We start from the raw sequence: 22,955 nt of genomic DNA, 5'->3' as shown, positions 1-22,955 counted from the left end.
TTCTACCACGCTAAGAAAAAAAAAACAACAAAAAAACAAAATTTAAACACAGCTGGGTCTTCTTTGAGCCAGAGATCATTGAAGATTGAATGAAATTCTTTATGATTTATTTGTTTTCTGTTCTAAAGAGAAGATGTATCATTTGGCTTTCTATCAGTACAGAGTTCAAAAGCCTGCATCTGTGATGGCTGGCAGATACATTAGAGCACATTGCACTAGCTAACTTGCACATCTGTGAAGGCATCATTAATACTGAAAAATATAAAGATACAGGTTTTGGAGCAACATATGTTCCAAACTTCAGATCACGTGTTTTTAGGGAACGCATTGCTTACTCGGGAAAGACAAAGCCAGACTAAAATTCTCAGTATTCAACTAGCTTGCCTGCAGTCCTAACCAGTGACACTTATTTTTATTGAATGTTCATGTAGGTACACTAGCTAGCTGTTGGTGCTTGGGGTGACACAAAAGCCAGAAATGACTGGCACAGGGCCATCTGTTTCTACAAAGCCATGGGTTGAGATTTCAAACATGACTCTGCTGCAAGCATCCGCTGTGTGTGTCTGTGTCAGAGCAAAAAGGAATCTTCAGGGTTTTTCACTTGATTGGAGTAACCATATGCATCATGCATAAAATAAACTGGTCAGTGCACAGTAACAAGGTTTTGGTATTATGTCCAGCTATTACATTTTTTCATACCAATAGCTGATATCGAAAACACTATTTTCTTACTTGCTTCCAATTGCCATCTTTTATTAACCTGATATTCTTCTATTTTAAAATGAAATAACAACAGAACTACAAATGAAATAAAACATTTAGACCAAAGCTGGTTGGCTGAAGTTCAGGGATGATTGTTGAAAGGACTAAAATTAGTTCTTCACCTAAATAGTTATTCCATCTTGATCGGCTGTTAAGTTTATGTACACCACCCTTCCTTTAAATACTGTAAGAATTCTGAGGGGGAAAATTTGCTCCTTGACACTTTTTCTCTGATTTCTACTATTTACATGTAAATTGCAATGGCTGGAAGAAAGCACGCTAACATAAAAGGAGCATTTTTGGTCAAAATAATCAGAGAACACAGTGAAAAGCTGAAGCCTAATCAGAAAGAAGTGTTGAGGCAGCAGGCAGGTTCCTGGCAGGGAGCTGTATTGCTTTTGAATACTTCTTTTTACCTTTTCCTGGATCTCCTGCTTCTCCTTTGTGGCTTCTTCCAGCTGGGCCTGCAGGTCACTGATCTGGCTTAAGTCCCTGGCAGACTAGTATGCACGTGCATGCATGCACAGAGAAAAAAAAAGTCAGAGAGTCAGGTGTGTTGGTGTTCATGTATGCCTCAGTTATCTGTTATATTACTGTCAATGCAAATGTCCAAGATTATATCCAAGTCAAATATTTGGTCATGTGGTCTGCTGTACAACAGATTATATCCCCATGTTTAGCTGAGAATATCCTCCAAATTTCAAAGACACTACTGGAGAAAATAATGTTAATGTTTCAAAAATAAGTGCAACTACACAATACAAAATATACAACCAAATGCAACAGTATTGAAGAACAGCCAAGTTCTTAACAGTGGATACTTGACAAAGTTCTCGAGCTGAACGGAAGGCAGTACACTCCATTTTTCTTGGCATTCAAACAGATGTTTAAAGTTTTAGGCAGGACTACCTGAGCTACCGCAGCCTTGTGTTTCTTCATCAGGTCATTCATGTCCTCCTGATCCTCCTCCATGCGTGACTGCAGGTCATTCTTCTCTCGTTGCAGACGGCTGAGCTGCTCCTCCAACTAAGGCACAAACAGAGCGAGAAACACACACTTTAGTTTAGAATGGCAGGATTTATTCATGAGCTATTGAATATGATAAATGGTCATTAGTTGGCCTGGCCGTGGCAGTCTGGGAATCTCATCTAATAGCAATGAAACACAATCTGGACAGGGTTCTGGCTGGAAGATAAGACCAATTGGAGATAATCAATTGGCTCATTTAGGCAGGGAAAAGTGCAGCCAGTGCAGCATACTGGTGATGTCCCATTTAGAGTTCATCCTCTGTGATCAGGGGGAGGCTCAGGCCTTCAATATGCATTCTCTAATCTCAGACATTTACAAGACCTTCCCTTGCCATAAATGCAGCAATTAACAAGCAAAGCACAGGCACATAGCACTCTGTGTGTCATCCCGAGAGAGACAAACATCCTCAGTCCATGAGTCTAAAATGTAGGCAGTACTCTCATGAGACACCCATTAATGAGCAAACAAAACAAAAAAAACCACATTCGACAAAGCTTATTTATCCATTAGAGCAAAATGTTGAAATCCGACATATGCCAAAGGGCATTTATTATTTTAATATTCCACCATGGGCTGATGATGTATGCATATTAATGTTCGAGCCCTGCTGTATTTTGAAGAGAGAAAATTTGATAGGCACCAGCCCTCAGTTAATTAAACATTGTTTGTTGTTTTTGGTTTAATTTGCTCATCAAAAGAAGGGTATAGAAACATTTATGCAAATTATTTCCCTCTCATCAAAAGTGAACATGAAAAAAGGTAAGTACATTTCATTATCTATGAATGTGTGATATCGTGCACAATATCGACTGAGTTACAGATGCAAAAACATACAGCAATAGAAACATATGCAGAACATATTGGCATTCAAGCTTAGTCAAGTGGGTAATTGGAACACAATTTGTGAGGTTCCACTCGACGACATATGTTGCACCCTCAGGATACATTGTTAACAGATGTCAAAACTTACCGACATCTTCGCTTTGACCATATCCTCCATTTGGATATGCAAGTCCTCTATTTCCAGCTCCATACTCTTTCGAGCCTTCACTGATGCTGCACAAGTAAACTCTGACTCCTCAAGCTGTGAGGAAACAGGAGGAAGAAGAGGTGTTGGGAAGGAGGTGAGGGACAAACGTTAGTGGAACTGAGCTCCAGAATCTGGGATTTTTTCATTTGTGTTGATTTGTGCATAATACACATTTCAAAGCATGCTTTCTGTTGTTGTATCATTAAGTATATTACACATCCGTGCAATGTTGGGCGCAGGCAGATGCCAAAATGTTCAAAGGGATGTACTTGATTTTTGAGCTGAGTGATCTCCCTCTTGCTGGGGGCATTACTCTTCAGGTGATCCAGCATAATCTGTGCATCAGCCAGAAGGACTTTGGTCCTCTTCAGGTCTTTCCTCAGCCTCTTCTCCGTCTCCACATCCCTCTGGCTCACCTGAATGACAAACCACTCCTTTATAGCCAGCATCGTTACTTTCCTCCTTGAAAACCTATAGCAATCCTTGAGACTCAAAAGCATTTTCTTTCCAATCAAAACAAGTGGCAGACACTAAATTGCACAGACTTGACTACACGGACATGTTCAGAGTAATGACAGTACCTGGTCCTGAGCATTCAGCAGTTTGGATTCCAGCTCTCGTCTCTCTCGCAACACTTTTTGCTTGTCTTCATACTCCTCCTCCAGCTGTACCTCCATCTGTTTCAGCTGTAGAACACACAGAGTGTCAAGATGCACAAATGCTGGATCCATGATAAAGTCAGACATTACACACCATCGACCGTCCTGCTAGACACGGCTGCTCTCAAAGACAAATAGATCCCCCACAAGCAGACCTGGTAGCCTTAAGATTAATCACACATGATGCTTCATTATGTCAAATTAAAACATTTTAAATATAGAAATCCATTTAACTTCTTTCTACTTAATAAGACACATGGAATAAAATAATAGTTTAAAGAATGCATTACATTTGCAGTTGCAATGACTGCCTTGCAACTGTAAGAAGCCATTCCAGTTTACATCCATGACTATCCAGATTCACTTCAGTTTGACGGACACCAAGTCTAAACCAATTAAGATCAAAAGCCAATTTGTTTTTTCATATTAGATAGTTCTATAAAATTCTCAAACCTATAGCAACAAATAAATCCTATAATTATTTCTGCCTCCAAATTAAGACACATCAGTCACTGTGACATTTGACCAAAACTGAACTAATTCAAAATGTATACAAAGTTTCAAAAAAATTCCCTGAAGGCATACAGCAGAAACAGTGTCCACAAATTGTGGGACAGATGGATGGACATCCAAAAATCCCTGCCCACAGCTATAACTCGTAGGGAGGCATAAAGCAATACAGCATGTGTACCTAGATGAAGTGAAATTAAAGTAATGAATTCAGGAACTTCATAAACTGGGCTATGCAAATAGAAAATTTAATTATTCAATTATTTCTTTGTTGTAACAATCATTTTAGTAACAAATCTCATATCTTTGGGAAGCCTGTTTATTTCCCCTTTAATGGTGCAACATTTGTAAGGAAAATTCATTTGTAGGTTGAGCAGCAGAGTTGAGTAGGTAGGTTGTGCCCATAAAAACAAAAAAAAAAAAAAACTTGCCAATAGCTCTCTACCCAGGTAGTCCAGAACAGACTTCACACTCCCATCTAATAGGGCTGCTAGGAGGCCTGCCATGACAGCCCTTCATGGTCAGGCCCCTTTGCACTGGTGTCTGCAACATTTGCACTGGCACCTGAAAATGTGGAAGAACATTATGTTCAAAGATAGACTGCCGTAGGCAAAATCTGGACCTATCATAGATTCAAATTGCAGAGAAGATGTGGAGAAAACTATTCTGATTTCTGCACCGATAGGGTAACAGCTTTTGGTGGAGGCAGTGTGATAGTGTGGTGGAGCATCTTCCTCACAGAGAAACAGAGAGCGAGGTTTATCAGAGACTACCTACAGTATTTGGGGAGTGTAGAGGATGGAATGGTCTGTCTGCAGTGCTGACCTCAACTCCACTGAACATTTGTGGGATCAGCTTGGACATGCTGTTTGTGCCAGAGTGACCAACACAACCACACTGGCTGACTTGCAACAAATGCTGGTTGAAAAATAGGATGCCATCCCACAGCAGTGTGTGACCAACCTGGTGACCAGCATGAGCAGGAGATGCCAGGCTGTTGTGGCTGTGTATGGCTTTTCTACATAGTACAGAGTCCCCTTTTTGCTAAATGAAAACATTTTTTAATTGCTAATAGGTCGTTTTTTCAGACTTCAATCATAGACTTCAATAAATGACACCAAACAAGAGTCAATAGCAGAATAAACACTTTGGCACTGGCAGAAAAGATTTGGCAAGTTTTTCATGGGCACAACCTACATACTCAACTGAGGTGCTAAACCCACAAATGCATTTTCCTTACAACTATGACACCATTTCAGGCGATATAAACAGGCTTTCCAACAGTATAAGATTTATTGCTCAGAAGCATTGTTACAACAAAGAAATCATCAACATAAATTCCTTTATTTTTTGTGCTTTCAATCAAGCATGAAAAAAGTGTGTTACTGAATACTGCAGTAAACAGCCCTGAGTAAATGTTAGTCAACAAAAAAGGCCACAAATAAGAAAAAAACTGCAGAAATTGCAAGAATGATTAGTGGCTACCTTCTTACTGCAAGATCTCCTGATCTCCTCTACGTCTTCATCTTTACTCTCAATCTCTTTAGAGTGGGTCTGCCGCTGCCTCTCCATCTCCATCTCAAGCCGCAGCTTAGTCTGAAGACATAACATATAAATGACATGTGAGACAAACATGTATTAGAGAGAGAGACACATATGCAACAATTAGCAAGAAGAACTCCTCGCTGAACCATATTTGCACTCCTCTGTACCTGCTCCAGCATTTGGATGTTTCCAGCCTGTTCATCCAGCTCCTCCTCCTGGTCTTTCACCTTGGCTTCGAGGTCACGAAGCTGCTTCTTGACCTTGGCAAGTGAGGCCTCATCCTTTGACTCTTGGGAGGACAAATCCTGTAGCTCTGCCTCCAGTTGTTGCACCTTTACATTCATGCCACACAATTCAGTGTCCTTGTCCTGCAGGCAGAAGGCATGCTGTAAAACACACATCTGGACCAGCCTAGTTATATCATACAGAGAGCAGAAACATCAGACATGTTGTCCCCAAGAGAGGGCATTAGAGTACATGTGGAGTATGTAGTGGAGAGAAGCCTACCTGCAGCTGCTGGCGGAGGTTAAAAATCTCACCAGTCATTATGTCTTTCTCTCGAGCCAGCTTCTCCCTCTGGCTCCTTTCCCTCTGTACCTCAGCCTGAGCCTGGTTCTGCTCCAGGTCAAATCTGGAAAACACACACACACATACAAAAAAATGTTGGTTTTACACAATCTCAACAATAACGTAGCCTTATCAGTTGAATGTGGTAGGAAAGATTTTTAATTACACAGTACAGTTTTAACACTATCAAACAGGGAAATTGGCAGACACAACTAATACCCATTTTATATTTTAAACTCTAAACTAACAAATCAGCTTAAAGAAAGATCTCTCAGAAATAGATCTCTGCATCATTCATTTCTGTGCACAGTATGTTACTCAGAGAATTTGACTTTGTTATACGGGAGGCGCCAGGCTATCATCGGTCCTATTTTAGCCTCCACTTCTGTCCCCCTCTAATAGCCATCAATTTACCATTGGGTTGTAATAATGTGCAAAATGTTTTCTTCAATTGTCTAGGGCAGAAACACTTATGGTTAGTGAACTTAACAGCTAAGTGTTTCATGCTGTCAGCTTGTTGTAATTCTCTGTTTTTCTCTCTGAAGCGCAGCCGAAAATAATTTCACCCACAGAGCATCTTCAATTAGCCACAGGGGAGAGATCACATTCTGCCACAGTGATAGCTTCTCAAGTGCTTAAAGTCTTGAGTCATTTTCTCAGCTAATGCAATTCCGCAGATTACAGAACATCTCAGTCACTGTTCAAATTAAAGAAAACTTTAGCATTAGGCGAGTAGACCAGTGCTGCTTAATCCGAGGAGAAAAGAGCTATATGCTCTCTGCAATGTGTGTTTCTGTAAGAGAACAGGACAGGCAGTTGAACTGACTTCCTCTGCTTCTTCTCCAGATCATGGTTGCGACTTTGCAGGCCCTCCAGATGAAGCTTGGTGTCCTGCAGCTCAGCAGTCAGTTTCTGGCACTTTTTCTTCAGCTGCTGCACAGAGCGCTGCAAATCCTCATTATCCGTCTGCAAATCAGCCAGCTGCAGCACACACACACACACACACACACACACAATTCTTTAATGAAAGTGCAACACCTAGTATTACTATTCCATTTCCACAATTAAAAGTTTATAAGTGTGAGACAAATTAAATTAGATTTTTTTTTATTATTATTATTTCAAGTTGTAATTTGCTCTTGCCTTTCTCTCTACATGTCTTTTGCTCTGCTGTTCCGTCTCCAGCTTGTCATCAAACTCCTGCTGAAGTTTCTTTTTGGCAAAGTCCATTTCACGAACGGCTCGATTGTATTTTATCCGCCACTCTCCTCCTAGAGGAAAGACATGCAATTCAGAAAATGTCTGTGTGACATTTGAGCATTTCCTGACTTTAATGCAGGTCCAGCCAGGTACACAGAGGAAGAGGCGTAAAAACCACAGACATGATGGATGCGTGGGATTATGGAGTGCACTGCACTGGCTGCGATGATTATCACATTCAAAGACTGAAATAAAATAATCTTTCTGGAAATAAAACTTTTGCTTAATCAGATGCTGAACTTACAAGGTCAAGGTATTCAACAGGAAACTACAAAAAAGGCTTTGTGTTTTAGCTCTTATCTTGAATAAACCTGAGATAGGAATTCAGAGCACAGCACAACAGTAGTTAGAGGAGGACATGTCTAAGTGGCACTTTCCACAGTTCTTAGGCGACCTTAATTCTGGAGCTGTCATAGGCTATCAGAACTATAACAGCAGCCAGACAGACATTTGGGTTCAGGTTCATTTCCAAGCCTTATCATTTTAGAGGCTGTCCAGTTCTCCTTCACATACCAACACAGGCTCCTCCATCAGTGCTGCTCATTAGCATATATATAGCATAATGACAACTTGCAGGGCCACCAGCTCTGATCCCACCGATTACTTTCTCATTCATCTAAGAATTCTGATATGCTCTGTAATGGCTTGTCTGCTGAGGTGGGTTGAAGGAGGTGGGAACACAGATATATAAAAAAAAAAAAAGACTCATGGACAATATGCTCTCAGCAGGCGCTCTCTTTCCCAGCAGGGGGAGACCAATCAGAAACAAGCATTAGTTGTATGCCTGGGAGCGGACATCCTAATCTCCTAGCGGTTAATCCTAAACTTGGAAAATATACTTAACAGTATTATGCAGGATGTGACCAAGTCTTACTGCCATGTCTCCTGCTGAAACAGCTGAACAAAGCCATTGATTCCTGCAGCTACAATTAGTATAAGGGAGATTTTTCAAACTGTGCACATAATGCTGGTCTGAGTGGTTCAGTAAATTATGCTTCTGACCTGAGCTGACATGCCCATTAGGCAGGCTTAGGCAAGCTGCTGAAAGTGTCGCAGGGTGCAATTAATTAGGGAATTTAAAACAAATGTTTAAAAAACACTGATGACTGAGACTGTGTTATTCAAAAAAATCAGAGAAAAGTTTCTCCGAATTATCTTCAAATTTGATCTTGCATGTAGCAATCTCTGGTGTCACGACCAAATATTAGATATCAGTGTCTTGCTCTACTAACCAGCATCTTCATCATCATTGTCCATCTCCCCATTTAGCTCTGATGTTTTCATGAGTCGTGCTTCCATCACCTCCATCTCCTGCGATTCTAACTGTTTCTTCATGACATCAAACTTTGCCTGGAATGCACAAATTCAGTCAATAATCACACAGAGCATGTCAGTCATAATAAACTGAACTTCAGAATTACTATAAATTTTAAGTGTGCATCTTTCATATATATATTTCATGTTTATTTGCCTGTAGATCCTTCATATCTTTCTCCAAGCGCAGTCTCTCAGAAGTCTCAGCCTCCAGCAATTGGGATGCTGACTCACTTGTGCTTCTCTCATCAGCGAGCTCTGCCAGCAAGTCTGCGATCTGATCACAAACAGGCAGACGCACACGGGGTGTTATGCAAAGTTGCAAACTACTGGCCACAGTTCCTGTGCAAGTAGGTAATCAAATCTTTAACTAAAATAAAGAGTGCAACTGCACCATAAATCTTCAAAAACTATCCAGAATGCACTACCATAGGCAGGGGGACCCACCCTGCTCTCCAATCGATCTGTATTGAGTCGCAGCTCATTTCGTTCCTTCTCCACTCTCTCAAGCTTCAATTTCTGCTGCTGAATCTCCTCCTGGAACACAGAATATAGCTGTTTTATATCAGATACATGTTATGTTGGAGGTCAATGTCAACAGTGATGACAGTATGTAGAATAGTGCAGACACGGAATGCATTTAAAAATATATTAAATCCTTAAAGATTCAACAGGTTGGGTGAGGTTTGCTCACATCTTTGCTCCGCATCTGGTCCTCTGTGAGCTGCACTTTAATGAGGGGCTGTACTGTGGTAAAGAGCTTCCACCATGGCCAGTCCTTCACTCCATGGTTCTTCTTGATGTTTTTTTGAATACACCGGATGGCTAAATCCTGAATCTAGACACACATATGGAGAGTCAGTCACCAAAGAGAAATCTGTGAGAGTGCAGGCAGTTATTTGCACAACAAAATACAAACTCATATTGAACATCAATGGTATAAAAGTGATGTAATTACTTCCAAATTTATCTGCAAAAGATCCCCTATTACGACTTTACAACCAGCAACAATGCATGTAATATGCTGCACCAATAGCTTGAATGCAGACAAATTGTTTGCACAGGTACCACATGGAGGCAGTATCCAGACTAAATGCTGCTTTTATATAATCACTGGAATAAATACTTTCCAAACTCTACCGTTACCATATCATCCGCACCATTGATGAACAATATTTGAAAATAACTACATTCTTCATTCTTCTGCTATATTGCATATGTATGGGCAAGCAGATATCCCGGGACTTGCCAACCTCCACTAGAGAGTTTCCGCCGAGTGTGTTCCAAGGCTGGAAGCTAATTTTTGATTAATTAAATCAAACATTTTGGCAGCTAATTCCAAGTATTACACGATTTCCATGCTGCTTATGCATGAGGCTCTCTAGCAGCAGCAGATTATGGGCAAACCCAATTAGAGCAACACAATTCTCAGCATCAGGTACATTTTGCCCTGAAGGTACTCTCTATGACCAATTAGGATTTGTCACACAGTGAAAGCCTTAACATGGAGCAAAATGCTGCAAATCTCTGACAGAAGAATTAAACAGGTCTCACTTGTCATATCTAGTCTATAATGAATAGGAAACAAACAAAAGATTATACAACATGAGCACTGTGGATAAATATTTTGGTATTCATATCACATTAACAAGGTGTGACAACTGTAAGACAGTGTGAAGTGAATGAAAATTGTGAACCAAGGTTAATAAACAAAAAGAAAAAAAACACTACATTCTTTTCCAAATATTCTATACATGTATTTCGGGTTTGATTGTCCGTATACATGTAAGACTCACTGTATATGTATTAGATATAAGATACATGCAGCAAAGTCTGAGAATAAAGTTGCCATTTAGTAAATAAATGAAGCAACATCGGTTTCTGAGGATTGCTTCATTATAAACAAACATAAGCAATAAGCTTTATCATTCTGGCTCTTTCTACACTTTGTACATTATTCATTTTTAACCCTAAGCTAAACCACAGACATATCTTATAGCAATGCACTGCATACTGATACCTTTACAACTGCAACTGTAAAGGTATCATCTGCGCTTTGATTCAGAACCATGGGAATGCATGTTTCAAATGAAAAAGATATTCTGTAGAATCCCCCGCCTGAGCTCAGCTGTGTGCTGATTCCATGCAAATAATTCTAAAAACTACATTTGTAGGGTACCTGAAGGACAAAGCTCCCAATATGGCAAGTGCCTGCTGAGGCAAAATAACAGACTTTTAAAATGTCAGGTTGTCCCCTTGAGGAGACAGTTGAAAGGGGAAAGAAAAAAAAAAAAAAAAAAAAAGAGGAAAAATTGTGGTTTTGTCATTTGATGTCACATGGGCTTGGCACAGCTTCACAAGGTTAACATGCCAGAGAATATCAATCAAGGCAACTTGTGACTTCCTGTCACATCCATATACATCAACCAGTAGCTGTCTGAGAGCTTCACCAGAACTCACTTGCACTATTCCAGAGGCAAATTACCATCTACTGTACATGCTAAGACTGGATACTTCAAACAGTGTAAGAGGCAATGAAGACCAGATCTGTTTTCGCAGAGGGATATCAGGGAAACAGCAAGGGTGCCAGTCGATGTTATTATACAGTGATTATTCTAAGACTCGACAACAACACACTCTGCAAATCTTCACAGTGAGAGAAAGAGAGATGGAAATTACTCAGTATTCGACACATCCCTGCATCCTCCCCAAGTCTGGTGTTGACTAATTGAATCAGGAATAATATAAACAGAATGATAATCAGGGGAAAAGATGCCCTTCAGATAATTATTGCAAGGAGAGACTGTATTTACCATGCATGCAACAGCTGTATGGGAATAAATTGTTGGTTAGAAAAAGGCAGAAAAGGGCAAGGGGCTGCAAAGCCACTTTCAGAACAGCATCTTGCTTGCAATTTCTCTACCAGGCACAGTTTTATATCTCTCACTGCTGAGTACAGAAACTGACCTAATATTATTAAAAGCTTTAGTATTTTATGACTAGTTTTGAAGTGTTTGAAAAAAAAAAAAAAAAAAGAAATTCAATAACTACATGACGTCCATTCATTTATCATCAGTGTGGAATTTTTTAATGCAAGTTTAGAATAGAGTAATAAGCCAGTTAGCTTAGCTTAACTCAAGGACTAGAAACAGAAGGAGATATTTAGCCTTGTATGGTTTTAGAGAGGCTATATGACCACCTTGGTGGTAGAGGGCCCTTACAAAAGGCTCCAAAGAGTTTTGTTACCCTTAGACTCAGGCTAGCAGTTACTCTTTGTTTTCAGTCCTTAATCTCTACCTAGGATGCTGCTAGCTGTGTGGTCATTGGGAATAACTCAAGTTCTTTTGAACTGAATCAAAATGAATTGGTTTGTGGATATGAAAGTAATGTGCATTAAAATGTCCACAGCTTAAATAAACCTCTGCAACCCTGACTAGATGAGGGGTGCGTCATAACTGCATATTTCATGTTACCTTGTCAACCTAAGTTGAGTTTGAGATAAATACAATTGAGATGAAATAAAGTCTCATCTTTCTATTATAGATACATGTGCAGGAGGGAGGGGGCTAAAGAGGGCAGAGGAAAAAATTGTTTCTTTGCTAATGGATTTTGTAATTGCACAGTTGCCTAGCAATTTTGAAAGGATCCTTGGTGTTGATTTTCTTCAATTTCTAGCCATTGTAAAGCAACAGGCACTTACCCTGCTTTGCTGTGTAAATAATCACTTCTGAACTTGATAGAGGAAAATGTATTGGGGTTCCAATTTTAGACCAACATACATTTAAGTATTTGATTTAAAAAGAAAGGTACCAAAAGATGATATCTGAAAGTCCAGATATTTTAAAGGTCAATTTGATTTACCTCATTACAACATTGACAATGTAACAGTTTGACTGGCATCATATTACAACTAAACAACATGCGTGCTTCCTAACAGTATGTCATAGTGGATGGAGAGAGAAGTAATGTAATTCCATTTCTGCTGGTTCATCACAGCCCAGCTGAAGTGGCACATTCACTTAAATAGTACAACGTAATCATAGAGGGAGAAAAGTACTGCAGGGCTCTATACATCACAAGAGGACACATGAGGTCCAGAGAGATAGACTCACACACATCCTGGTAGAAAAATGGAAGATGGATGGAATGGATGGGTATGAGAGTCAGCAGCATGTTTGATAAGGCTACAATTCAGGGGAGTGGACTGATAAAATGTCACAGAAATGGAAATGTCACAATCAAATATCGCCTTGGGAAAGCTGATTGGATGGATTACAACGAGGGATGGGGTACAGCCAATAGATTCAGAGAACCTATTTGCAATTAGCTGAAGATTTACAGCAGGGCTGGTTATATCTACCCCAAGAACAGAACAAACTAGATCTAAAATTGGCTCTCAATTCTGAAGTGCATATTCTTCACCTACTTGACCTACTTCATTTTGCTCAGCTGTGCAAAAAATAAAAATAAAACAATAGACAGTGTGTTGCAATTACATTTTTTTTTTCAATTAAAGTGAATTCATTCAAGTTTCTCCCCTTCAAACTTTATTGACAAAAACCTGTCACAGTTGTATATAGGGTTCAGTTAAGATTACGACAACATTAGTATTTTCAGCTTAGGTTAACTTTGGACTGCTCGTTTCATTTCAGTATAGAATCCCGCATACCTTTCTCTTCTTGAAGGCTTGCCGTGCCAGGTAACCTCTACAGGCAGCTTGGAAGAGGGTTAGATTGCACTTGGTCTGCTCATCCCTCTGTTCCTCCAGCTTAGCCAAGGTTCCAGCTCTGAAGAACAGCTATAACAAGAAACAATCATACACAGATGCTTATTAGCAAAGCGTAAAACAGTTCAGACAATTTAATGGTTATTTTAGATATTATGAGATTTAGAGGCCCTGCTTTAATGTCAAGCCCAGCAGCACAGTTAAAACAGAGGGGAGTTAAAAGGTAAATGAATGCACTGAAGCAACTAATCAATAAGAAACAGTGTAATCCACAGTCAAGTGAGTCTTATCTAAGTGAGAACCCGGGTGATTAAGTTATCGCGAACAATCAGCCTTGTCCATTTCTAATCTAGGGCAAAGGTAAAAAAAAAAAAAAAGAGGTAAACAGACAAAGGAAAGCACATTATGTCATAGCCTGTTTATACCCAAGAAGGATTTGGTACCATGATACGTTCCAGATATGATGGCATGAAGCGCGCGCGCGCACACACACACACACACACACACACACACGCACACACACGCACACACACACACACACGCACACACACACTTTCTCAACCTAAGGTCGCTCTACAAAGTGTCCATGCTCCTTAAATTCCAAAATCCATATATAATATGTTAACAAAGGAAGAGCTGGGAATCATCAAACTGTTTTTTTGTTCTATAAAGCAGTAGCAAAGAAAGATAATATTCATTGATACCATTGAATGTAATTAAAACTCTCAAGACAAAAAATAATCTGTTATTCTTTTATTTTTATTTTCAAAATTGCATGCAGGCATCATGTAGTAGCTTTATGCAGCTATGATCCTTTCAGGCATGTGGCTATCTCTAATGGCAGATTTTGTCCAGTCAAGAGCTTCTCATTCACTGCTTTTAGTTGGTTTGGTGTAATTGGCATGCAAGTGAGACAGGTTGCCAAGACACCACTGGAATGCTTTGTGAATGGCCAACTGTGCATGTCCCATTTCACACTCCAAAGTGTGGCCCCATGTGAAGCTGCCTCCAAACCATTCTTTTGTCATGTGTTTTATAAAAGGGCCATGCACACCGTACAGTATCTTGGAGCATAAGTCCCCCTCTTTTGTACTTTACTGTTTGATTTCACTTTGACTGATGGCCGCTTTCCAGCTGATAGGATTTAATGTCCATTTTGAAGCAATGTTTACTGTGCAAATCATACTAAGGTTGTGGTGAAAAACAGAGAATGCATTAGGAGGAGAAATTTGCTCCAATAACCTGAAAAAAACGTAGTAAATATGGTAATATATATGGGCAAGGTAGAGACATGCCTCTTGGGTAACCACTGGCTAAATAACTTGAAGAAGGGACAAGGCTTGGCAGGTCTCCAATAAAGGATGGCAAACAAGCCTCAAAGAGGAACAGGTGTACTGAAAGACACACATCCCCAGACAGCAAGTGTCATAAAAAAAAAAAAAAGAGTTGTGTACTACTGCTCTGTGGTGATTCCAAGACACAGAGCAATTCATAGCAAATGTTTATTCAATACATTTTTAAAGCTGTTCATTTGTTTGTGATGTGTGGGCATTACTCACCCTGCTCAGACCCATGTGGTAACTGCTCTTCTCCAAATCCAAGGACTCCAGTAGCTCCTCTACAGCCTGAGTAAATGCATACATGCACACAAACACGCATTCAGCCTTTCAAAAGGTGGATCCAGTGGTGCTACTGACACCACAACAATAGAGCAGTCTACAGTTCCCCCTTATCTGTCATGTTTAATAACTACAGTGCACTTTTTCCCCTCTTCTCTCACTCTGGATTTTGTTTTAAAACCAAGTCGGGATGCAAAAGAAAAAATACAACAAACCAATTACAACTTGCCCCCTAAAATCCACCTGCACCTAGTCTATTCATCATGATCCCCTGTTTTTCTTGACCTAGTTGCAGCTCTAAACACGCACATCCCATGTAGAGTTACACCAAAGACTGGAGCCCCCCCTCTCCCTGTCCAGCCTGTGTATACTGTCTGTCTATTGTTGTCTGAGCCTCTTCTCTCTACTTGAGACTCCACTTTGAAAAACCACATCTAGATTACACCAAGAAAGGTTTGCCACGAATACTGAGGGGCTTTTGTTTGCCAGTGTTTCCACAGAAACTCAGCTCCAACACACTGACACAGGGGAAAGGAGTTATATTCACCCCTACCCACATTCTCTACCTTGCTTTCTCATTTCTCTGCAGAAAGAAACTTCTGTATTTTTCTCTTCTACTCTTCAACTTATGTTCCTTTCATAGGTATTTATAATGAAGCTCAAGCCATCCACATTTTTTATAAATTTAAAATTAAAACCAACAAAAGCAGTACTGTCACAGTGTAATAACCATGGCATTTAGAAAAATAGGCATTTTTATGTTTGCAGTAAAGCACTTTCTAAGCCATGATATTGATCAGTTTCTTTCACAGGCATTATAGTGATGAAGTTAAGCTGATTAGGTCTTTACTATTAGCCCTGATGAAGCTTTATCTCTGTCAGTAGGCTGCTGACATCAGGCTGTTGAGATCAGGTCATGAAGCTGCCTCCTCACATCATCAATCTTCACTGTGCTTGGCTAGCGGCACAGCTGTACATTTTACTCCCTCTCTCAGTGACTGACTTACTCTCTTCTCGTCCTTCACTATATAATTTCTTCCGTGCTTCTTGGTGAGATGCGGTGCCAGCACATCAAAGCGCCGTCGGAACTCAGAGAACACCATGTGATCAGGGTAACCTGTGAAAACCGGTATTGAATAAGATTTAATCTGACGGGCTTTTGTTTTTTTTAATACACATGGACAAGGGGGTATGTTTGCTTTACCTCACCTTGTCTGTAGATTCTTAAAGCATCAAGCAGCTTAGATCCACGTATCTGAGCACGGAGCAAGGCTACATCTAGCTGCATTAAGCTAGGATCTCCACTCTCCCCTTGAGCCTCACATTCCACTCCTTTGAACAGAGATCCACTCAGCGCCTTGAGGGCATCCGCCTTGGGCAATATGCAGTGAACAAACTGAATCCTGGACCTCCGCAACATGTCAAGAAGCGCATCCTGAAAAGGACAGAGCAGGATTATAAGCAGCCTGGTGGGAACAGGTCAAGAGTTAATGCAGTGTCTTCTAATAAAGCACAAGTTAAGGTTTTTAGTTTTTGACTCTCTTATTGAGAAATATGTTCTTCTTAAAAGTAGTGGTACTGATAACAGCATTAGTAGTAGTAGTAGTAATAGCAGCTGTTTTGAGCTGCTCCCATATTCACAAGGGGTCACCACACCAGGTAGCTCCACATGTTCATTTTTTTTTAATAATAAATAAAACATAAAACACTAGATGCTCTTTCTAATGCAACACCAAAGAAATGTCTCTTCAAGGGACTGAAACAGGATTCTTGTTTGGCAAATGTGTAAACCGCTACACTATGCAGCCACTACAACAAAACTTCTTAATGGCTTAATGTCATTTTCTCTGTTGTCGATAACAACCGGCCTCTACTTCATTTATAAGACTTCGGGTAGAGTCAAAAACAAACTTCTCATATTTACAACAGCATGTTTTGTTGTGCCTTGTGGTGCCCCACATCCCCAAGTAGCCATCACACCCTATGCTCTCACCACTTGAAGTTTTATCTGAATGCACAAAGACTTCTTCTTGATGGCAGCTACTCCTGTGACGAAGGATTTCCTCATGCTAGTAGCCCGGCGCAAAGACAGCTGGGAAACACCTTCAAGGCCAGCAACAGACCCGGACAAAACGGTGGTTCCACCTGTGCGGTTCATGAGCAATGAGCCGATGATCTTTCTGTAAGAGATGCCGTAATTCAGAGTGTGATGTTTTATAATTCAAGTCTGCAACACCAAGGAACAACAACTCCTGCATGGTGGATACTTACTTCTGCGAGTCCTGTAGGAGGGACGCAGCATTGGTAGAGGCGGGATTCTGCTTGGCATAGCTGAGCCACCCTCGTGCATCATACTCCACCCAGTCTGTCCCATGGCTGTGGCCCAGCAGGAAATTATGATCTTTTTCACTTTTCAACAGGAAAGTGTGACCTAAAGTAAATGGGGGATCCAGTGTAAAATTTATTAGATACATATACAGCGAGATAATGAGAAAAATCATATTCAAGACTTCAGAAAGGGGTTTACTGTCTGCATGAGTTTAACAAAGCAAGTAAATTCATCACATCCTAATTAGTCTGGTGTGTGCTGCCTGTCACAAACCTGCATAGATTTTACTGATAAAAACATCATGATGAACAGTCTGTTCCTAGTAAACCTTATTGTTTAATGGGCCACTTAATCCGTGTAGTTTTAGTGTGAGACATTTAGATCCAACCATACTCCACTTTCATAGACGATATAACTGTCTGCCACACGCATGATGTACTAGGTCATCAGAGAGATACGGCTGATAGACGAAACAGAGGAGCTCAAATCTGACCTATATGAAGAGTTTTAATGAGAATTCTGCAGCTGAGTGGCTCCATAGTGTAGTGGTTTACACATTCGCTTAGCAAATGAAAGCTCCCTTATTTGATGCTAGGAGGAGACAAATCCCTTTGGGGCTGCGTCAGGAAGGGCAACGGGCGTAAAAAAATAAATAAATAAATCTGCCAAATCGAAGCTGTGGAGCTACCCACTGTGGCGACCCCTTGTGAATAAGGGAGCAGCCAAAAGTAGCTTTAATGAGAATCCACCAGCTGTTGTTTTGGAGTACTAAAATGACAATTTGCGTACCATTTTCTAGCTCTATTAGGGAACTTTTTAAAAGCTTCAGTTCTTATTGTTAGAGAATTGCTAAGAAACATATGAATCGGATATCTGTGACTGCTCTGCAGAACAACAGCAACTGGTCAAATTAAACGAGATATTGTGATTTGGAAATTCCATATTATAGTATAGCTTTAATGAGCTCATTTAAACTGAGACAATACAGCGTACTATAAAACAAAAGGGGAGTTTATATATACCCATACAATATATAATGTTAATGAACGTCTTTGTTTTTATTTTTTTTATTCTTTTTGAAAATGAAAATGAAAATACAAGGATTTTCTGTTCATTTCTGAGAAGATCACTATTTGTATTAGTGCGACCTTATGCATGTGTGTGTGTGTGTGTGTGTGCATCTTCCCCTTGCCTTTACTCTCGCCCTCAGCAGGTCCATAGTAGCTAAACAGGCGTCCCAACAGTGTTTCCTCTGAACCCCCAGGCTGCAGTGCCTCCTCCTCCATCAACCACAACAGACCCCGGGCCTCATCTGTTCGCACTGTCCGTACCTGTCCACACACACACACACACACACACCAAATATTCTGTTTTACCTTTATGACCCTCTATGCAAAAGATTTTACAAAAGGAATGTCAAACATGAGTAATAAACATCTAGTTCATGTTAGTGTTTAATGGAATATATTGATGAGTCACAATATATTTAAGATATTATTATCCACCTCCTACAAACAATAATGACAAAGCAATAAGTATTAATTATAAAAAATATCCTTCAAATGCCTGGTGCTGGCCTCTGTAGTGAGCGTTTGCTTACATATAAACCATTCTAAATGTCAGCGAAAATACTTTGCTCTCTGTTTTCCCAGTCTGAGCAGTGTATCACAGACATGGTGATATTGTTAGCAGCAGAAATTTAAGTTTCAAAAGCATTTGTGATGCGAGCATACTTTTAGCAGTTTACTGCAATAATACCATCACAACAGTTTTAACTTATTCCACACAATTAAAATGGGAAAAATGTGGAAAGTATAAAGGGAGAAAAATTTAAATAATGCAATTAGTTACACAATTAGCATGCCATTGTTAAATAAGGGTATGCCAAATATATGTCACCATAATACACAACACACTGAAGCGTTCACTTTTAAGTCAGAGACATTGAGCATAACCATCTTGTTGTTCAAGCTCACGAGAAAGGTAGCTACTGTCTAAATCCACCCTGGGAACTTTGGCTTAAGAAGCAAATCCACAAAACCAAAAAATGCTTTAGCAGCCATCAGAAGTTGCACTGGAGACATCCTTATCAGCAGTGCACACTACGCTGACTACAAATACAAAACAGGTTATCAGTTTGGAGAAGACATGTGACAACTATGAGGCTTGCAATGAATCAAGCATTAAGGCTGTTTGTGATAACAGATGTCTGAGCTACAACAGGGAAAAAAATATCTGTGAGGGAAAAAAAAAAAAAATCTTTGATCAAAATGTCTTTGCACTCTAAACAGCATAGATCTTTATAGCTGACTTTAGAAATGACTTTGAAGAATCTGTGTTATTTTTACCCTTCGGTTTTTAGTGTGATGTACTACAGTTCACTGCTTTTGATGACATTCCCATTAGAGTGGGGACCCTTTAAAAAGTAAAGCACTCAAACCAAACACATTGGAATTACAGCAAAGTGATCTATGGACTCTCTAAACTCGGCCATTTCTGTTTCCATGGTGCAGATCATAGGCTGGAAAGGCCAAACATTGATTTTCTTTCTTGAAGTCAATTCTCTAACCTTTCTTTTCTTGCTCCCACCCTCTCTTTCTAGTCTCTGCCAAACAAGTCTAACATAGAGAGAAGTCTTCTGATGCTTAGAGACGTTATTCAATTTTTTTCTTAATTAAAAAACAATATATTGTACCCAGGGATTAACATTAACATCTGAAAATCAAACACTTTATGGTACTAAAACCAAGGGAAATGAGAAATTATGCAAGTTAGATGTGTGACAATAAAATGAAGAAAGACAATAAAACAAGCGTACCAGTGCTTGACTCGAAGCTTGGTCTACCACTGCCACAGACAGAGACGTGCTGGTTTCTGTGTCGTCTAAGGAAAGTTCTATGTTTTCCTGGAGGACAGCAAAGAGATTGACAAACTAATGACCTATGATGTCAAAAAATTTAAAAAAGAAAAAAATGTTTTGAAGAATGGAAAAACTAAAAAGATACATCTGCGATTTCATTTTAAATTAAATTCATCAATCAAAATCATTAGAAAATAGGATTCTGAATGCTAGGCCATTTGAAGCCCACTGTCATAGACCAATAAGTTAGCAAAATATATATTTTTTAGTTTTGAACTATTAGCATGATAAATGAGAAAGCGACAGAGAGCAGAAGATTTTTAGAGAGGCAATGGTACAGTGGTTAGAACTGCTGCCTCACAGCGAGTAGGTTCAAGACCTACCATCCAGCTGGGGGTTTCCTGTGTGGGTTCCCTCTGAATACTCTGGTGTCCTCCCACAGTCCAAAGACATGCATCTTAGGTGCACTGGTGATTGTAAATTGCCCATAGGCCTGGTTCTGAGAATGTCTAATTATCCGTTTCTGTGTGTTAGCCATGTCAATGACTAGCAACCTGTCTAGAGTGTACCTTGCTTTTTAGCATATAACAGCTGTCACAGTCTCAAGTCTTTATATTTTACCACAGCTCCAAAATGTAATAGCATTTTATAGGTTAACTACAACTATTTTAACTTGGTTTAAAATAAAAAAAAGAACAAATACATTGTTATTAAGCCATAAAGATTTGACCATTTTGGTTGCAGCTCCATTAGTCATTTCTAGATTAATGTGGCACATGATAAAAATGATCTGAGATAAAGCTATAGCTATAAAGATTAAGAGATAAAGTAACAGTGCATGGTAACAGAATGGATCATGCTCCAGAAAGGGGAGAAAATGCTGGCATGCTAATAATGTGGCCACGACAGATGCCAGTGTTCAAGCTGACTGTGTATGTGAAGTCTCCCCACTGATTTTTGTTCTCTGCTGCGGAGAGTCCATGTACAGAGGAACGCAAAAAACAGAAAACAATACTAGCCAGAAAGCTAGAGCGCCCAACAGCAATTTATTCAAAAATATAAAGGCACACTGTGTGTGCCGGTTGTGTGTATCACAATTTAACCCGCCTGCCTGTCACTGTGATTGTTAAGACTGTGTGCCGTTTTAAATGAGTTTGACCCAGTTTACAATGACACTTTCACAGGTTCTTATGTTTTCAAGATGTACTGACAAGAGAGAATTACACTACACGCATTTATGCAATACTTCATCTCATTCCAACTCCATTTCTGCCATGCAAAGGATGTGGGTGGGAAATCCCAGGATCCTTTTTCAGAAGCAATGTATCTGAAGCAATATAATCAGGATGTCTGGGTAACTCCAGTGTGATATCAGGTGAGTTTTTAATAAAAACATTTTTGCAATGAATTGAGACATAACTGTAAGTAATGAAAGAAAACTTTCTATCTGTCCTTAAAAACACTAAATCCTATGGGATGACTACACCCACAGTTATGATGGTCCAGTCCTGCTAGACAGAACGTTAAAGAGGACAGAAGTAGAATAGATCTTTAGGGAACAACAGCACTGCTGTGCAGCTGGGCGTTTCTCCCACAGGCAGCTGTGAGTGACTTTACTTTGATCTTGGCAGAAGCGGTGAAGACTGGCATCACTAATGAGAAGGTCTAACACATGAACTACTTTGACTTGTCACAGCTTGTGACAGGTAGAACAGATAGTGTATCTGATGTGTGTACACATACTCTATTGGAGTTGATATATCTGAGAGAAAGGACCAGACAAGGGGAGAGAAAGGGTAGGAGGAAGGCAGAAACAATGAGAATGAGGCTGTTTGTATGCACGGTGCATAATACTTTACATGGCATTACCTCTTTGTATCGCTCCAGCTCCTGAACAAAAGTACGCTGGTAGAAGAGGGTCTGCAGACGCTCTTGAGTGTAGTTGTGGCACAGGTCCTCAAAGGTTGCACCACATTCGCGCTTAGCCAGCCTTGGGTTTTGAAAGCCTGGTGTGTCCACAATGATCAGAGAGCACAGGGAGTGCTGGCTGGATTTCAGAGCCCTTAAGCAAACATGGTAAATACATACACACACATAACATTAGCAGTGCCATATTTGACAACCTCTTGATATAACCTCATCTCATGCCACTATATCCCTAACTGAAATAAAACTGGCTCTAATACTCTGAAACCATTCAAACATTCTTGTTTAAACACAAATGATGGTTACTAAAAGTGACATGAGGCATCTACATTTATCTGTTGTATACCGGTTCAGCACAATCATGACATCTTCATTACAAATGTAATGTACTGTCAGTAACACACCAGAGAAGAAATACTAACCGGTTTATTAGAGAAATGACGATAGTGAAGAGTTCAGAGTAAAGCCCGGATGCCATGGCTTCTAAACACTCCATTGCTGTTGCTTTGGATGCTGATATAAAAGGCACAGAGTCAGAACAAATCCTCAATAGCTAATTCACAATATCTCCATCAGCAAATAACACACGAACCAGTTGAATAGGAAGGAGAAATGTCAACATGTTGAACTGTAAAAGCTTTACTGAAACTATAGTCAAAGCATTTGATTTAAAAATGAACTACATTTCCATGGTATTCAAACACATTATTTTCTGAGTTAGAAGGTATTGAAAATACCTATAAAAGTGTCTTTCTGAAGCAGTGTCATTTAGGGATCAGGTGTTTTGGAAACGGTCAAATCAAACTGAATACTCATGTC

General features: G+C 39.8%; 1 protein-coding gene across 8 annotated transcripts in view; it reads right to left on the bottom strand.

Annotated features, from left to right (window-relative positions):
* LOC146378761 (unconventional myosin-XVIIIa-like) overlaps nucleotides 1-22,955 on the bottom strand; it is a 58,873-nt gene that overhangs the window by 12,857 nt on the left and 23,061 nt on the right. For all 8 annotated transcript variants that reach the window (XM_084941784.1, XM_084941785.1, XM_084941783.1 and 5 more), the window contains 24 exons: nucleotides 22,559-22,649; nucleotides 22,080-22,272; nucleotides 20,169-20,255; nucleotides 18,543-18,681; nucleotides 17,293-17,452; nucleotides 17,015-17,201; nucleotides 16,231-16,456; nucleotides 16,029-16,138; nucleotides 14,962-15,027; nucleotides 13,346-13,474; nucleotides 9,371-9,514; nucleotides 9,124-9,213; nucleotides 8,834-8,953; nucleotides 8,595-8,712; nucleotides 7,246-7,373; nucleotides 6,929-7,083; nucleotides 6,043-6,166; nucleotides 5,703-5,903; nucleotides 5,476-5,586; nucleotides 3,403-3,507; nucleotides 3,091-3,237; nucleotides 2,762-2,875; nucleotides 1,672-1,788; nucleotides 1,179-1,262 (listed from right to left, as the gene is read on the bottom strand). In XM_084941784.1, the coding sequence (XP_084797910.1) occupies nucleotides 1,179-1,262; nucleotides 1,672-1,788; nucleotides 2,762-2,875; nucleotides 3,091-3,237; nucleotides 3,403-3,507; nucleotides 5,476-5,586; nucleotides 5,703-5,903; nucleotides 6,043-6,166; nucleotides 6,929-7,083; nucleotides 7,246-7,373; nucleotides 8,595-8,712; nucleotides 8,834-8,953; nucleotides 9,124-9,213; nucleotides 9,371-9,514; nucleotides 13,346-13,474; nucleotides 14,962-15,027; nucleotides 16,029-16,138; nucleotides 16,231-16,456; nucleotides 17,015-17,201; nucleotides 17,293-17,452; nucleotides 18,543-18,681; nucleotides 20,169-20,255; nucleotides 22,080-22,272; nucleotides 22,559-22,649 (3,146 nt within the window). The remainder of the gene's footprint in view (nucleotides 1-1,178; nucleotides 1,263-1,671; nucleotides 1,789-2,761; nucleotides 2,876-3,090; nucleotides 3,238-3,402; nucleotides 3,508-5,475; nucleotides 5,587-5,702; nucleotides 5,904-6,042; nucleotides 6,167-6,928; nucleotides 7,084-7,245; nucleotides 7,374-8,594; nucleotides 8,713-8,833; nucleotides 8,954-9,123; nucleotides 9,214-9,370; nucleotides 9,515-13,345; nucleotides 13,475-14,961; nucleotides 15,028-16,028; nucleotides 16,139-16,230; nucleotides 16,457-17,014; nucleotides 17,202-17,292; nucleotides 17,453-18,542; nucleotides 18,682-20,168; nucleotides 20,256-22,079; nucleotides 22,273-22,558; nucleotides 22,650-22,955) is intronic.

Source organism: Perissodus microlepis, chromosome 10 (assembly GCF_051167445.1).
Source record: "Perissodus microlepis isolate ML-2025 ecotype Zambia chromosome 10, ASM5116744v1, whole genome shotgun sequence".
Lineage (NCBI taxonomy): Eukaryota > Metazoa > Chordata > Actinopteri > Cichliformes > Cichlidae > Perissodus > Perissodus microlepis.
Note: the sequence above shows the minus strand (reverse complement) of the source record. Positions and strands in the feature narration are given on the sequence as shown.